The 18,373-nt window shown below is 39.0% G+C and overlaps 1 protein-coding gene across 2 annotated transcripts in view; it reads right to left on the reverse strand.

Moving 5' to 3' along the window:
* The window catches only part of fam193a (family with sequence similarity 193 member A), a 120,247-nt gene that overhangs the window by 32,900 nt on the left and 68,974 nt on the right, over positions 1-18,373 (reverse strand). For both annotated transcript variants that reach the window (XM_069942166.1, XM_069942155.1), the window contains 3 exons: positions 8,451-8,627; positions 4,943-5,197; positions 370-583 (listed from right to left, as the gene is read on the reverse strand). In XM_069942166.1, the coding sequence (XP_069798267.1) occupies positions 370-583; positions 4,943-5,197; positions 8,451-8,627 (646 nt within the window). The remainder of the gene's footprint in view (positions 1-369; positions 584-4,942; positions 5,198-8,450; positions 8,628-18,373) is intronic.

Raw genomic sequence — 18,373 nt, forward strand, 5'->3', positions numbered from 1 at the left:
GCCCCAAGAATCCCAAAATCCTGCAGAGCTCATTCAGTAAGGTTGTGACTCCTGTTCTCGATCGAAACAAGGTTTGAGCTGTAGCAATGGATGCAGAGCAGGATCCTTACATTTTTGAGTTGAGGGGGAGCAGGAGTGGGAGGAGGAAAGAAAGATTAATGATTCTGTCAGCCCAGGACGCAACCCACTGCCTCTCAAAATCCAGTTCCCAATTATAGCATTTATAAAGGTTCCTTCAAAATAAAAATCCACTGCCAATAAATCATAAACAATAAAACATTTGTGTAACATTTATAAAAAAGGAAACATTTAGATAGGCATTGAATAGTCTCTTGCCTTTTTTATCAAAAAAAAAGAACAGGAACTTACCAGATAATGTTTCTGGAAGGAAAGCAGCAGGATTCCATGGTTTTTCCCCATTTATTAGCTCTGATCCCCAAAGACTTGCCAATTTATGGGAGGTGAGGAGTGGGTTGTTCCAGTCAGTACTGCCAAAGCAGCTCTGGTAGATGTGGTCCTGGAGGGATGCACTGAAAACCTGATGCTTGCTGGTGTGATTGGGAGGTGGGGCTGCCTGAAGAGTCTGCAAAGCAAAGTTAGTTGGTTAGAATTCCTTATGACATGCTTGCACCTTCAAGCCTTCAGAAGGACCAGGATTGATAGAACATAGAACATTACAGTACAAAGCATTCGTCAACAATCTAAATCTTCCCTACCTCGCACCCATAACCCTCTATTTTACTTGCATCCACATGCCTATCCAACAGTCTTTTAAATGTACCACCACCACCACCCCTGGAAACATATTCCAAGCATCCACCACTTGGTGTTTTAAAAAAAACGTTACCCCTGATGTTTCCCCTGAACCTTCCTCCTTTACCCTGTGCAGATGTCCTCTGATGTTTGCTTCCATTGCCCGAGAAAAAGGTACTGGGTACCCATCCTAGCTCTCGTAGACCTCCATTAAGCCAGCTCTCATCCTCATTAGTCCCAAAGAGAAAAGCCCAAGCTCTGTTATCCTTGCCTCATAAGACACATTCTCCAATCCAGGCAACATCCTGGTAAATTTCATTTTTCTTTCTTGCACCAATTGCAACTGTGAATAGTTATCTATCCTTTCATTTTACCATATTTTTATTGTGTCTCAGCCTATTGTAGCTGGTGTACACATCTGTTTGACTGTAAGAATTTGATGCATCTGTATTCAAGTACAGTATATGACAAATATTTCATCCACAAATTTCCATTTACTTGTATGGTCAAAAAAATTAATAAAGGTCACGTCTTCATTCCATGAGTCTCAGAATTGCTCCAGTTTTCTGAAGGCAAGAGACTGAGAATGCTCAAATACTCTAAATGTGGCCAAACCAATGTCTCATGCAAATTCATCAAAACATCCCAACTCCTGCACTTCAATCCTATTTACCCGTGACGCCATTTTCAGGGAATTGTTGTCTGTATTCCCAGATTCCCTCTGTTCTACTGCATTCCTCACTGCCCTACTAATTACCAGGTTGGGGATCTCATCAAAACTTTCAATATCTCCTGCTTTAATAAAACCTAAGAGATAGAAGCAGAATTAGACCTGCTAATGGCTGCATTGTAGGAGTGACCACTATTAGGTAAAAGATGAAACTATTTCATCATAGACAGTGCTGGGCAGAGGGTAAAGTCAAAGAGTTACAGCCTTTGGACTAACTTATCCATGCTGAGCTTGTTTTTTTTTTTTTTTAAATTTTTTTATTTTTCACACCATAAATCACATTAGCCATGATATACACAATTTCTTTTTCACACATATACAGTGACTTTTTCTCCCCCCCCCCCCCTTTCCTCCCAAACCACCCCCCCACCCCCCCTCTCATCCATTTTAGGTATACAATCTAGGTTGCATTAATCCAGTCAGACAATGTTGTCATTCAACAAAATTACACCAGAAATTCTACTGAGTCCATTCTTTTCTTTCCTTCTCCTTCCATCAACTTAGGTAATGTTTGTCCCCGGTAGGTTTTCGCTATTGTATTTAATGTAAGGCTCCTATACTTGTTCGAATATTTCAATATTATTTCTTAACCAATATGTTATTTTTTCTAATGGAATACATTTATTCATTTAAATTTGGTAGTTTATTCCTTTTAATTTGGTTATGTATTCCATTAATATTTAAAGACATATAGTTCAGCGTAGCCCTTTCATATTTTGTTTATCTTCTCTTTCCGTTTTTCCATCATTACCTTTCCTCCTTTTCCATTTCTGTTTTCTTATTTTCAACTCTTTATAAGACAACATTCCTAGATGACACAGGAGCTTGAAGGCATCAAATCTGGAGCAGCAAATAAACTGCTAGAGTAACTTAACAGATTCAGCAGTATCAATGAAAGAAAAAGAATGATCAACATTTCAGGTCGGAATTCTTCATTAAAACTCTGCGTCATGACCCTGCAAACCTATCTCCTCTCTAACAATTCAGGATTTGTGTAAGACTAAGCCAAAATCTCCAAATATAATTGTAAAATCATTATTTTTCTCCCCACTCAGAAAACAGACATTTTTGATAGGGCTGTATCCATTGGCTAATTCCAAGTTATTCAAGAGAGAATTTGCTCTTGTAAACCCTCAAGCTTGTTATGTCATTAAAAAAAAACTGATCTGTATTACAAGTACATCCACCTGTCTGATCCTGATCCCAGGAACTTCTGGGTGGAGGCTTTTATGTTTTCCTTACGGGCACCTGGGTTTCTTCCAAGTGCTCTTGGTCCTTCTCACATTCTAAAAATGTGTGGTAAATAGGCACAAAGCTGCCTCCAGTCTGAAGATTAGTGATAAAGTCTAGGAGGAATTAATGGGAACGTTGGAAGATTTATAAACAGGATCAGTGTAAAAATGGATGCTAGATTGCAAGTGTAGATTCAGTGGACCGATGTCCTGTTTCTGTGCTGCATCTCTCCACAAATCTAAACAGGCTGAAAAAGTCAAAATATCACATATGTTGCAGCCTTCTGTTATTTTAAGTAGTTACTTTGGGGGTTGGAACAAGGAACAAGGAAAGACATTCACAGATCAACACCGTTTTGAACAGCCATCTTGGCACCTATTTCAAAGCTGCGAACAGCATTATTATTCTCAATGGAAAGAATATAACAATAGATGTTTACTCAAGAAGACATCTGTTCAGAGAGAGAAGGCCATCTGATTATGACTTTTGGTTTTGGAAAATTTAAACTGAAAAGTAGTATTGATCAAGCAAGTTGTCTGATTAAGACACATGAAAAAGCAGCATTTAGTTCATCAGAAAGTCATTGGGAAAGACAGAATTGGAGTGGCTTTGGGTGAGATGGTCACCTGCTATTTCTTCTTGTCAGAGGAGAGCAGTGATCTAGCATGGTCATTGTAATGGTCATTTTTGATTGACCCACATCTGGGTAAAGGAAACAGGATGATTCCTGTATTTGGATTGTGAGCATTCTAATGGTCATTTCGTTTAACTCTTGTCTGGGTTTGTGGAAGCATCACATTGTGGAAATCATAAGTTTTGTAACCTCTACACAAGAGGGGAGTTGTGACAAATCATTCGAATGAAGCAACATTTCTCTGAAAGCAACTCGACAAGAATTCGTGAGTTTTGAGAAGTCTGATGACTTGGCGTAATCAACAACTTCAAATTACTTCTGAACATCAATTTAAAGGTTCTGAGTTTCAACACAAGATTTCTAAGACTGAACTTTGAATCGACTTTTCAGAATGTGCCTAAACTGTAATGGTTTGGGTAATCCACAAATATAGTTGGGATTGTTTAGATTTAAGTAAAATATTATATTATTAATAGTTATTAATAAAAATTATTGTTTTAAGATACCATTGTCCTGATGAATTCCTATTGCTGCAGATCACGGATTTGTGGAATTCGTTGACACATACACCTTGGAGGCCCGATCACTGGGGGAGTTTAAGGAGGAAATTGATAGGTATCTAGTCAGAGTATCAAGAGATATGGGGAAAAAGCCAGAATTTGGAACTAAGTGTCAGAACAGTTTAACTCAGGGTGGAGTTGCAGAGAAGACTCGATGGACCAAATGGCCTACTTCTGTTCATCCTGGAACACACATTAAAAATTATTAATTGAGCGAGCACCGATTTGAAGGGCACGGTTCAGTGCTTTTTTTTGTGAAATAATCATTTTCTAACTCCATAACAGCTTGGTTCTCACACAAGAATATGCTCTCTATTTCAAGAATTCTCAATTCCCAATCATATTTAAAAACCATCAACTTTAACCTTCCAAAATCAAATAAGGACAGTTTATGTAATCTCCCTTCAGAATCTAATTTTGGGGAATTTAAATTCAAATAATTAAATAAAAATCTGATTTTTAAATAAAATAGCCTCTAAAAAGCAACCAACACCAGATGTCAGAAAGGGTCCAACTGAACTTATTAATGGCAAAGAAAATCTTCCTTCCTTAAAGACTGGCATTTTCTGCTTTTTGCAAACAAAATTCAGGGGCAATTAGAAAAGGACGATAAATAAATGTCATTCCAATTGAGATTCACATTATTGAAATAAATACATCCAAAATTATACTTCCCTCAACCTAATCAACCAGGCATCTAAATGGAAAATAAAGGGAAACGTGAAGACGAAAAGTTAAAAAAGCAGACAGACAATTATCAAAGAAACTAGTTGATTAAGAAACTCTTAAGAAAGAGTTTCAGGCCTCTTAAGAAACCAGTTGATCAGACTGCTAATGTTTAGTTCCAGCTCTACAGGGAATTTCAGTTGCTTGCTGAATCGGCATTGGCACTGGTTAAAAACATATGCAGGACATCGAGCAGAAAACATTTCCAAACCCACTGTCCTGTGCCCCAAGGTAGAAAGCATTTTAAAAAATCATTCCAAAAGTCACGCAAGCAAAGTCATGAGCCTTACTTTTTCATTGCCTTACCTTGTGGTGCGTGAACGGAGGAGTTGTTGCATACAGGGTCGGATGGAGAAGAGGTCGAGGAAGGTGGGGGATGGTGTGCAGTGGTAAGTGCCCATGGATATGAGGATAGAGGTGAAGAGCAGGATGTGAAGGCTTCTCTGTGGGCAAAAACTGATGGCCAGTGGGTACGCGGCCGGGTGCAAGAGCGGACGTATTTAGGCCAGAAGCCTCTTGCTTGCAGACGTGGCATTCACAAACATTTTGAACCTGGTCAGCCTATGGGAGAATGCAGATATTGTTAATGGCAGAAACATTTTTAAAGTGTGCTCTGGATTACATAACGGACAATATTATGCCCGACAATCACAGTGTCTGAAAACTTTCTTGTTCATTTATTGAACAACTTTTTTTGCAACCTTGAACCTCACCAACATCTGAGGAGCTTGGAGAATAGCTGTCATAAGAAAGAGGCCAAGTGTTCATTTTCATCTGTCACTTCCCTCTATGCTCCTGCCACCTAACCAGATTGCTTGTCCTGTTCATCTGGAACTCAAATCTAATAAAGATCCTGTCCCTTCTCCTGTCTTTTCCCTTCTTATTCACCTTGTCCAGAAGAGCAAATTTCTGTAAATGGGCAATTAATTTGTCGGCCATCCAACTTCCCCGAGTTAAGAAGTTGCAAATGATTCTTGGGCAAGCAACGGCAATGCTGTTCACAATTTTCTGCTTTTATAACATCTGCAGCTTTGTTTGCTTTTGGAAAGAGGAAGCCCAGAAAGAAAACTATTTTGTTAACTGACCAGCAAAAATCTGGCTTGAAAAACTGATGCAAGGTCAAGTATCGTGTCTGAGAGGTAAACAGCTTCTTCACAGATATCTATTTACAGGTCCTTAAAGCTATTAACTAAAACTTAAAAGCAAGAGAAAAATTAACAAAAAACTACAGATGGTGAAAATCCAAAACATTAACAGAAAAAAGCAGGAAAGATTCAGCACCTGCTGCATCTGCAGAGTGAGGAACAGACCTAATTTTACAAGTCGACAATCTTCAATGAGGAGGAATTTCTTCAGCAGAGGGTAGTGAGTGAATCTATGGAATTTGTTGCCACAGGCAGAGGTGGACACCAGGTCATTGGGTGTATTTAAGGCAGAGATTGATATGTTCTTGATCAGCCAGGGCATCAAAGGTTCTGGGGAGAAGGCTGAGCAGTGGGGCTGAGTGGGAAAGTAGATCAGCTCATGATTAAATAGCGGCTCAGACTCAATGGGCTGGATAGCCAATTTCTGTTCCTATACCTTATGGTCACAACTGATCAGAGGTTATGACAAAAAAAATCTGTTCCTCTCTCTGCTGCAGTGAATAAGAAGTGATAATTGTGTTGTTTGGTGCAGCCGGCCTTTTAATGACTACCTCCTGCTCTTATTTTCTAAGTTTCTTTGTCAGACAGGCTCTGTAGATAGAGGAATAGAGTTCATGCTTTGGCCTGAAATGTTAACACTCAAACCTGCTTAGAATGTGATTCGTTAATCTGTGGAATCGTTTGGAGTGCGGGTGTATGTAGACCCCAAACTTTGCAAATTTCGATAGATGGATGGAAAAAAGGATGGGTTTGATGGATTATTGATATGCGTTTTGCCCTCAAAATCCGTTTCTTTGATCAAGATGACAAAGGGAACCAATTGAAATTATAAATTAAATACTTATTTTTAATAGATGTGTTTGACTGACAATTTGTATATTTACAACTTTAGTTTCTTTGAAGGTGTTAATCTGCATAAATTACTTCCATTCTCACCTATTTAACACTGCGCTTGATCAAGCGCATTAATTATGCTCTTTTGTTTAGTTCAACTTGTGAAAATTTAACTGCAAGTATGATCATAAATCACTATATAAAGCCCTGGTGCTGGAAGTCTGTTCTGCGACTCGGCTGTAACGCGGTATGAAATCTTTTTCCACAGATGCTCTGACCTAATTGTCACAAAAGACCAGCTTCCTTGTTTTAATCTTATCGTTCAAGTCCTTTACCCAAGTTTTATTCAGTCAAACCAGAATGGAAGGTTGCAGAACAAGGGAAATCATCCAGCTCATTGTGTTTGTTCCTCATCCCCACCGACCACTCTCGATCAAAAATATTCAAGCCACCAAAGACAAACGCATCATGAACCATCCCAAATAGCAAGAATCTCCAATCAAACCTCTTTGGCATAGTTTTAAATGAACTAGTCAGTGGACCCATCACTGAAGGGGAAAAAAAACACTTAGATGGTTTAGTCCATCAGAATCCTTCACAATGACATTAATCTCTCACAGAAGGTGTCTAGATGAGGCACTGCCTCAAGAAGGCAGCCAGCATCAGGAAATGATGCTGGCTGTCCTCTTGTCACTGCTACCTTCAGGCAGAAGGGACTGGTCCGGTGCTTCCTGTTGTTCATCCTTGCATTGAGAGCTATGGTGTTCTTGAACCTCTTAGTTCTACCCCAAGAATAAACAACTCCAAGATCGTCAAAAGATCTGTCTGCACTATTAAAACATACAGTTTTCTTACACTGTCTGCAACTGTGAATGTTTATATATTTATTATCTTGTTTTCTGTCAGGGTATATAATCGCAATTTATATTATGGCTGATGTATCTTGCATGCTTGTGTGGCTGCAGCAAGAATTTCAGTGCATCTGTGCATTGCACAGTAAAAATCCCCATTATCCGGCATTCAATCAACTGGAACCTAAAACAACCAGCAAAAAATAAAAAAAAATTTAAAAATAAGAATAATTAAGATTTTAAATAAAAGTTTAAAATTGTAAAAGTAAATGTTCTCCAAAATAACACTCAACGCCTTGGGAGTAAGCATTCAGCCAGCAGAGCACACCAGCCGTGCCCTGCCCGCAGCAGCTGTTTGAACAAAGTTTCAATAAAGTTGTGTTTGAATAAAATGGCCGTGCCCAGGATGAAGAGCTGCTTGGCGCTGGGGCAACTCTCCCAAAGTATCTCCCTACCCCTGCCTAGTAAGAATCTTTAACTTTATTAGTATTAGGCATATTAGTAAGGCTTTATCTGTAAACTTAGGAAGGGGAGGGTGGGGTGTTTAATTATGGCAGCAGCATAAATTAACATAGCACCAGTAACCAGGTTTCAAATTTAAATTTATAAGTTACAGGAATTACTCGATTAAAGTGCACTTTACATAACTGAAGACAACAATTATCATTCTTTTTCAAATTACTTTAAATTTGCACTGTCTTTTAAACTGTATATTCTTAATGCAGGTGTATTAGTTAGACATTGGAAGAGTAAGTTTCAGTCAACCAGAAAATTTGCATTTCCAGCATCCACAATCCCCATAGGTGCCGGATAATGGGGTCTTTACTTATGAATGTGACAATAAGCTCTAACACTCTTCTGTCTTAATAATGAGTTTCTTATTCCTTGAACTGACTGGAAAGGAAACATCAATAACTTCAAATCGAGGCCAAATGGTTTGTGTTTGTGCATTGCTAAGAATTTCTTATTCCACTTTTCAGGCACCTGCTGACTGGGATACGATGGTGGGGGACTGTCCCTCACGTCTTCCTTTCGAGCTGCTCTCTTGCCAGGCATTTCCTCCGTGTGTGACACAGGGGGCTCGCTGCTGCTCTCTCCATCATCGCCATCTTCATCATCCACTTCTGAAGAGCTACTGCTAGTGCTGCTTACCTGGGGAGACTGGAATGCAAATCGGGGAGGAGAAAAAATAAGGCCATCAAGGACAAGAACAGAAGAACCTGCATTTAACACAGCACCCTGCATTCCTCAGGCCATCTTAAAGTGCTTCACGGTAAATGAAGTACCTCTGAAAAGTGCTGTTTGTTGTGTGCTCATATTTTAGTAACGTTACTTTGGGCGTTGGAACAGAGAAAGACACTCACAGATAACATTTTGTGAGACAGCTTAGCACCTCATTCAAAACAAGAGTTAATTGTTCTCAATTGAAAGATGATAACAATGGATGTTTAGCCAGGAAGACATTTTTTCAAACAGAAGGCCATCAGTCATATGACTCAGGCTTTTGGGAAATTGAAAAGGAACCAGTATTGCTCAAACAAGTCGTGATCAAACACTTGAAAACAAACAGCATTTTAGTTCATCAGAAAGTCATCTGGAGAGACAGAATTGAAGTGACTTTTGGGGAAGATGGTCACTTCTCCTGAGTCTCCCTGACAGAGGAGAGCAGTCGACTGTGGCCATTGTAATGGTCATTTTTGATTGACATGTCTGGGTAAAAGAAGCAGGATCAATCCTGTATTTGGATCATGACCATTAGAATGGTCATTTCATTTAACCCTTGCCTGGGTTTGTGTAAACATCATGGAAGTCACAAGTTCTGTAACCTTTATGCAAGGAAGAGGGGAATTGTGACAAATCATTCATATGAAGAAACATTTCTCTGAAAGCAACACAACAAGAATTTGTGAGTTTTGAGGAGTCTGATGTCTCGTGTCTCACCTACTTCGTTATTACTTCTAAAGGTTCTGAGTTTCAACACAAGATTTCTAAGACTGAACTTTGAATCAACTTTTCAGAATTATGCCCAAGCTGTAATGGTTTGAGTGATACACACACACTTGCACATAGTTGGGGTTAAGTTTAGATTTAAGTAAAAAGTTATATTATTGTTTTAAGATACCATTGTCTTGGTGAATTTATATTGCTGCTGGTGTATGACGTAACAAATTGAGGGCTCGTTCTGGATCTAACCAAAATTGGAGCTTATTGATCAATTGATTTTTGATTTGTTTGGTTAAATTCCTTTTTGAAAGCCTATTAAAAGGTTTGTGTGTGTAGAAAAGCAGCAGCGATGGATATCAATAAGTTTTTGGCATGGCCAACCTCTGACACCTCTGAACCAGATAATGTTTAAATCAGAATTAGTTAATGGAACTGTTACGATAGGGATCAGATCAAGTTTACCAGTGGACAAGGTTTCGTTGTTATTAGGAAATGATCTTGCAGAGGGTAAAGTTGTCCCTGCAGTGAGGTTAACAGATAAGCCAGTCACTGAGAGACAAAGACTCTCAGTCTTTATATATATATATAATATATATATATATATATATAAAAATCATACAACCATATAACAATTACAGCACGGAAACAGGCCAATTTGGCTCTTCTAGTCTGCACTGATCCAAGTGCCCTCCTCTAACCCCACTTACTAGCACTCTGCCCATATCCCTCCATCCCCCTCCCATCCATATACTTATCCAACTCTTTCTTAAATGACAAAATTGACCCTGCCTCCACCACCTTTCCCGGAAGTCCGTTCCACACAGTAACCACTCTCTGAGTGAAGATGTTCCCCCTCATGTTACTCCTGAACTTTTGCCCGTCAACTCTCAACCCATGACCTCTTGTATCCATCTCTCCTACTCTCAATAGGAAAGCCTTTCCACGTCAACTCTATCTATCCCTCTCATTATCTTAAACACCTCGATCAAATCCCCTCTCAGCCTTCTATGTTCCAAGGAATAAAGACCTAATCTATAGATTATAGATATCTATAGATTATAGATATCTATAGATTATAGATATCTATAGATTATAGATATCTATAGATTATAGATATCTATAGATTATAGATATATCTATAGATTATAGATCACCAACATCGACATCACCAACATCGAAGTACTCGAGATGGCAGAGGCCGACAGCATCGAATCCACGTTGCTGAAGATCCAACTGCGCTGGGTAGGTCACGTCTCCAGAATGGAGATCGTGTTCTATGCGAGCTCTTCACTGGCCACCGAGACAGAGGTGCACCAAAGAAGAGGTACAAGGACTGCCTAAAGAAATCTCTTGGTGCCTGCCACATTGACCACCGCCAGTGGGCTGATATCGCCTCAAACCGTGTATCTTGGCGCCTCACAGTTCGGCGGGCAGCAACCTCCTTTGAAGAAGACCGCAGAGCCCACCTCACTGACAAAAGACAAAGGAGAAAAAACCCAACACCCAACCCCAACCAACCAATTTTTCCTTGCAACCACTGCAACCGTGTCTGCCTGTCCCGCATCGGACTTGTCAGCCACAAACGAGCCTGCAGCTGACGTGGACATTACCCCTCCATAAATCTTCGTCTGCGAAGCCAAGCCAAAGAAGAAGAAGAATAGATATATCTATAGATATCTATGGTTTGTGCAGTAATGCGAGCTATGGCTAAAAAGCTTGCCAGTGAAGATGGTGCTGTACAGACTGATTTAGCAAGGACAGGAGTTTATGATAGTGAACAGTACTCGGGTTGGAATGACTTGCCAAATCCTTTACATTTTTATTTATTGGACCAGAAGTCTGGTGTTAAACCTGAGAGTAAAGATTTGTCCTTATCTCATAAGGAGTTTATAGAGAGGCAGGACAGAGATCCTGATCTTACTGAAGAGAGAGATAAGGCCCTGTCTACTGATGAAATTATTATTGGATATTATTTCAAGGAAGGAAGGTTGATGAGGAAGTGGAGACCATTTGATACCCCCGCCAATGAAGAATGGGCAGCTGTTCATCAAGTTATAGTTCCTACAGCCTATAGGGATGAAATTTTAATGTTGGCCCATAGTATATTCTTCGGTGGTCATCTTGGTGTAAAGAAAACTATGGTTAAGATTATAAAACAATTCTATTAGCTACATTAAGAAAATATATTGGGACAGTGGCTCCTTTAAAACCCATTCCTGTTTTTGGAGAACCCTTTTCAAAAGTTATTGTGGAGTGTGTTGGACCATTGCCCAAGACAAAGGTTGGGAATCAGTATTTGTTAACTGTCATGTGTACAGCTTCTAGGTTTCCAGAAGCAATGTCATTGAGTAATATTAAAGCAAAAACTGTGTCGAGAGCTCTTGTAAAATGTTTCACTTTGATTGGCTTGCCTAAAGAGATACAATCAGACCAGGGAAGTAATTTTATAGTCAGCACTGTTTCAGCAGATAGTTTATACATTTGCACTGCCATCTCTCTTCCCCCTCGCCTGCCTGATTTGCGCTGGCGTCTCTCTTCCCCCTCACCCACCCGATTCGCGCTGCCATAAATATGTGTGTATAATGCAACCCTCCCCCCCCCCCCCACTTTGAGCTCGAATTTTGCTACAAGAATTTTTGCATTATACGCGCATATTTACGGTATATCTGACCTCTCAAATATTCTTTTAATACATCACACAAAATAGACTTATTATTCACTGAATTTGAATTAATCTCCAAGAAAAATTGAATTTGTTCTCTAATAAAGTCAGAAAGATCAATTCTCTTTAACAAGAGTAAAACCACCACCTATAAATCAAATCTTCCTTCTCAGGAATCAAACAAGCTATTATAAGTGGAGAATGATCTGATAATATTCTAGCTTTATAATCAGCTTGATTAATTCTACCTTGTAATTGTGTCAATATCAAAAATACATCTATTCTCGAATAAGAGTCATGGCTATGGGAATAAAATGAATAATCTTTCTCTTTTGGATACAACCTTTCCCAAATATCCATTAAATTTAACTCCTTCATCAAACTCAATGCCACTTTTGCTACCTTAGATCAAGTTACTGACCTTCCAGATTTATTCAAAGCAGGGTCAAGACAACAATTAAAATCCCTCCCCCCCCCCCTATTAATATTTTCTCGTGTGTTTCTACTAAATATAAAAAGTGTCCTAAATAAACTATTCATCATCTACTTTTGGTGCATAAATATGTAGAAGTGTCCACATTTCAGAATAAATATGACAGTGAATCAAAACAAATCTCCCCACAGGATCCATAACTACATCCTGAATTTTAACAGGTAAAATTTTCCTATCAAAATCGCTACTCCTCTCGTCTTAGAGTTAAAAGATGAAACTATCGGTTGTTCAACCCAATCACTTTTTAATTAAGTGAGTCTTTTGCAAAAAAGCAATATCCACTTTCATTTTCTTCATGTGCTATTATTTTTTAAAGTCGGATTATTAAGCCCGTTAACATTAAAATTTAAAAAATTTAATACATTATCCAACATCATTTTATTGAATTTCAATGAACTTGCACTTCTCTGCACCTCTTCTCCCAGACCACCTAACCTCAATCAGAATGACTCATCTTCGACATCTCCAACCAGTGAAAGAAAAATTAGAAAGATTAACAAACCTATAAGTTATATATATCATAGACAAAATTAAAATACCCGTTTCCCCCCCCCCAAAGAAATGCTCTGCAAAATAAAGACAGCACTACCCCCTTCTATTGTGTGGGCCTTGGCACATGTTAGCTAAAGGAATAGATCATGTATCCCCCCACCTCCCCCAAGAGAACATTCATAAAAAGATTATTAAACATATCAAATGAATTAATAAGGTTTTACTGCTTCAACTTTATCAACATCCATTTGAGAATTGAACTGAGCACCCAGTTCACATTGAACGTCCAAATCTTCCCGTTTACCCTGTTCCACTTGAGTGGCTTGTCAAGTACATTGTTGACCGTTGAAATCTCAGGTCTTCCATTTCAATTTGTTGATCTGGACAAATTTTTTTAGAAGTGACTGTGCAAATTTCAAAGCTTGCTTCTCATCTAAAAAATAACTGTGCCTGATTACCTTCCAAAAACATTTTTATAACCATTTAACAATTTACAGAACGGAAACAAGCCATCTCGGCCCCTCTAGTCTGTACCGATTTAAGTGATTTCTTCCAGTCCCACCTACCTTCTCCTTGTCCATAACTCTCACATTCATGCACTTATCCAACCTTTTCTAAATGACAAAATTGGCCTTGCTACAACCACCTCTTCCGGAAGGTCATTCCACTCAGCCACCACTCTGAGTGAAGAAGCTCCCTCTTATGTTACTAAACTTTTGTGCCCTAATCCTTAACTTATGACACCCTCATTCCAATCTCACCTACCCTCAAGGGGAAGAGCCTATTCACATCTACTCTTATCTATCTGTCTTATAATTTTAAATACCTCTATTAAATTCCCCCTCCACCTTCTATGCTCCAATGAAAAAAGACCCAGTCTAATCAATCTTTCTTTGTATTCGAGATACTGCAATCCTGGCAACATTTTAGTCAATCTTCTCTGAACCCTCTCTACCTTATTGATATCCTTTCCTATAATTTGGGGTTCAGAACTACACACAGTATTCTAAATTCGGCCTCACCAATGCCTTAAATAGTCTCAACATCACCTCTCAGCTCCTATATTCTATGCTTTATAAAGGCCAGCATACCACTCTATCCACATGAGATTGCACTTCCAAAGAATGATGAAACGTTATTCCAAGATCTCTCTGCTCCTCTGCATTCCCCAATGCCCTCCCCTTCACTGCATATGTCCTGTTTTGATTATTCTTTCCAAATGAAGAACTTCACACTTAACTGCATTAAACTCCATCTGCCATCTCTCAGCCCACTCTTCTAAACGTCCAAATCCTTCTGCAGTCTCTGAAAACCATCTTCACTATCCACAATTCCCCCTATTTTTGTATCATCCACATATTTACTAACCCAATTTACCACTTCATCATCCAAATCATTAATGTAAATGACAAACAACAACACTGATTTCTGAGGCACACCGCTCGTCACCGGCTTCCATCCTGACGGATGGTTATCCACCATGACTTTCTGGCATTTACCTTCTAGCCACCGTTGAACCCATCTGACTATCTCAACATTAATATCTAGCACCTGAACCTTCCTTACCAACCTTGCATGTGGAACCTTATCGAAGGCCTTACTGAAATCCATATAGACTACATCTACTGCTCTACCCTCACCAACCTTCCTAGTCTCCTCCTCAAAAATTTATAGCCCTTATTCCAAAGAATTGTTTTAGCCAGATGAAATTATTTTATTTTCTTCACAAACTCCACATTTAAATCGGAATAAAAAACCTTATTTCCTTCCACGATCATCGATCCATTATGTTCTTTTACATTCGGAGCTGCAGCTCTCAATATTTTCTTTTTATCTTGGTAATGTAGACATCTGGTCAGAACAGAAAATGGCACCTGACCTGGCAAAGGTCTTTTCCTGAAGGCCCTGTGTACCCTACCTAACTCAATTTCATGTGGAAAGTAAGCAATGCTCAGTTTTAGGAATCCAAATCTTTAAAAAAAAATTCAACCAAATTACATCTTTCATACGTCCAATTATTTTCACATTATTTCTCGTGCTGTGGTTCTCTAATATATCAATTTTCTCAAAAGGTTGCTTCCTTTGCACCTCCCAAGCTGAAATTGAATGTTCCACATCCACAACTATGTCATTAAATACTTCCAAGTCATCACGAACAACATTCATCCTCAATTCAACTTGATCCATGTCACTTCTGATACTTATTATATCTTCTCTCAGACTGAAACTGTGTATTGACATCATTTCTCATCAGCTAAATTCTTTGATCAACATAGTAAGTTGCTCTTTAGGAACTTGTACCTGCTTTGCTTGAAACACTTGTTCCATCATCATCTTCATCCGCTTCCTCAACCTATCCATTATCTTCACTCTCTGAAAGCAATCGGGGCAGTTCAGATTCAATTTCACCCATCTGGGTCAACTTTTGAGATCTACCAGTGCTGCTGACAGCACCACGACCTGTGATCCAGTCTAGGTTTTCTCCTTTGCACACGTGCAGTTGTTTCTCCATTCCTTCAGCACCATCTTCTCGAAGAGATGGCGCTGTTGCAGTCTTCAAGAGCCCCAATATGGCTCTCCTTGTCCTGGCCACTGATGGATCTCCAGATCCAGGATCCCCCTGTAGAGCTCATCGAAAGAACCAAAGACTTGTTGATCCAAACCAAGGCTTTTATTAGCAAAAGACAGGAGCTCTTCACAGGTGGCCGACCAGTCCGGAATGATCCGACCTGGCTAGGGACACAACCCTTTAAGGCCCAGACAGTAGGTGTGGCTAAGCTCTCAGCCAATCGCTGTAAGCACAGTCATTACATACTCTAGATACTGTAACTATATACATTGGTGATAGGTCTGTACTATCACACCCCCAACAAGGGAGGCAGTGTTTTTTCGATCTGTTTCATTCCTTTTACGTGGTTTTCTTCCTTCTGGCAGTTTTTTCTTTCTTCGATGCCATTTTGAAATCAATGCAGGTAAGTTCCTAAACTTATTGTTGAACTTTATTGAAAAAAACTTTTAAATTTGGTCTTTAATTTTATTCTCTCAGGAGAGGTGAAATCCCACCTCATTCCCTCATGTGACATCCCCCAAAAGCCATTTTCTTTAGCAGTGGATGGTAGAGATGAAGCTTCGTGAACAGTGCGATTACAAAAGAATAATTGTATGATACTGACGATCCAGTGGCTTACTTATCTAAGAAATTCAATGAACATCAAGAATTATTCTACTGGAGAGAAATAATTATTGTCCCTTGTATTGACTTTGCAGCATTTAGTGGTTTACATTTGCACTGCTTGGGAATCAGTTGTTGTCATCTATACTGACCATAATCCTTCAGTGTTTTTGAGTAAATTAAAAAATAAAAATAGATGATTGTTAAAATGGAGTTTAATTTTGCAAGAATATGATTTAATGATACCTCATTAAAGGCAAGAAAAATGTAATTGCCTTTCAAGATGTTAGATTTTCAATGTTGCTACAAAATGTTACATAACATAACACAGACAAATGCAACATCAGAATGTAGTATTCAAATTTTTAAAAATTGTAGGCTGTATTTAACATTTGTTCTTAAAAGCTCGGTTTTTTTCTGTTGGAAGAAGGTATTGAAGGCTTTTTTTTAAAGTTACTTTGAGGGTTGGAACAGAGAAAGACACCAACAGATAACAACATTTTGTGAGACAGCTTAGCACCTAATTCAAAAGCTATAAAACAAGAGTTAATTGTTCTCAATTGAAAGATGATAATAATGGATGTTTACTCAGGAAGATATCTGTTCAAACAGATATGTCATATGACTCAGGGTTTTGGGAAATTGAAACTGAAGCAGTATTGCTCAAACAAGTCATGCGATCAAACACTTGAAAACAAACAGCATTTTAGTTCATCAGAAAGTCATCTGGAGGGACAGAATTGAAGTGACTTTTAGGGAAAATGGTCACTTCTGCTGTGTCTTCCTGTCAGAGGAGAGTAGTCTACTGTGGCCATTGTAATGGTCATTTTTGATTGATCTATGTCTGGGTAAAAGAAACAGGATCATTCCTGTATTTGGATCATGACCATTCTGATGGTCATTTCATTTAACCCTTACCTGGGTTCGTGGAAACATTGTGAAAGTCACAAGTTTCACAAACTTTACGTAAGGAAGAGGGGACTTGTGACAAATCATTCGTATGAAGAAACATTTCCCTGAAAGCAAATCGACAAGAATTCACGAGTTTTGAGGAGTCTTATGTCTCAGTGTCTCACCTATTTCATAATTACTTCTGAACATCAGTTTAAAGGTTCTGAGTTTCAACATAATATTTCCAAGAATGACCTTCATAATTGTGTCTAAGCTGTAATGATTTGTGTGATTCACACACACACACACATATATTTGCGCATAGTTGGGGTTAAGTTTTGATTTAAATAAGATATTCTATTATTAATAGTTAACAAAAAAAATTATTGTTTTAAGATACCATTGTCTTGGTGAATTTTTGTTGGTGCTGGTCTACGACCTGTCAAATGAAGGAAACGCATCTAAATTTTTTACAGCCATCTCACACAAACAGCAATGAGATACACTAACAAAAACTTTGTGGCACAATCCGGACTCCAGGGACACAAAACAGAAGTCCAGGATTGTGGGAGCAGGCTGAATAATGACAGAGTCTAATCCCATGTTGTCTGCAGGAAACTGAAAAACATGCCTGGTAATTTAGGCTGCATCGGGTTGGTACACTGACTTCAACATCCTTTGCCAGCAATTTGTATGGGGATGCAAGTGAAGATTGTGATCTGGCCTCCCCAAAGAAAGTACTGGCGTGATGAGAAAATCAACCTGGTCAGGTACTGGTCTGCATGTTGAGGAAGGTAAAGGTTCCATTATTGTCACGCAATATACATAAATTTCTTTAACTTTTGTCAACTGTAAGGCAGACAGAGAGTTGTCACTTTGTCCAGCACCCCTCACAGAAATCTACAGCACCTGGTGTTCCCAGGCAGTCTCCGAGATCAGACAATCTCAGGCGTATTCAGGCTATTAGGTGCTGGAATAAGCAGCTATTCCGTGAAAATGGTGTTTAACGCTGAGGCCACAATCACCAAGTGGGCTTTAAGGAATCTCTGCCATTCTTTGCAGCGTCCACTGTGCTATCTTTTGAACAGGTTTTCTGGCTCCTCTTCATGCTCTCTGCTCTGAATGTGAAGTTATGGTAGCCATTCTTTGGCTGTGTAATGAAGCCACCGATTGCCTTCCAGTTTCTCAATGCCACTGTATAATTGCTAAGAATTGTGCTTGATGGATTTAGAACAGCAAAGTCAATACTGACA

This window comes from Narcine bancroftii, chromosome 1, assembly GCF_036971445.1.
Source record: "Narcine bancroftii isolate sNarBan1 chromosome 1, sNarBan1.hap1, whole genome shotgun sequence".
Classification (NCBI taxonomy): Eukaryota; Metazoa; Chordata; class Chondrichthyes; order Torpediniformes; family Narcinidae; genus Narcine; species Narcine bancroftii.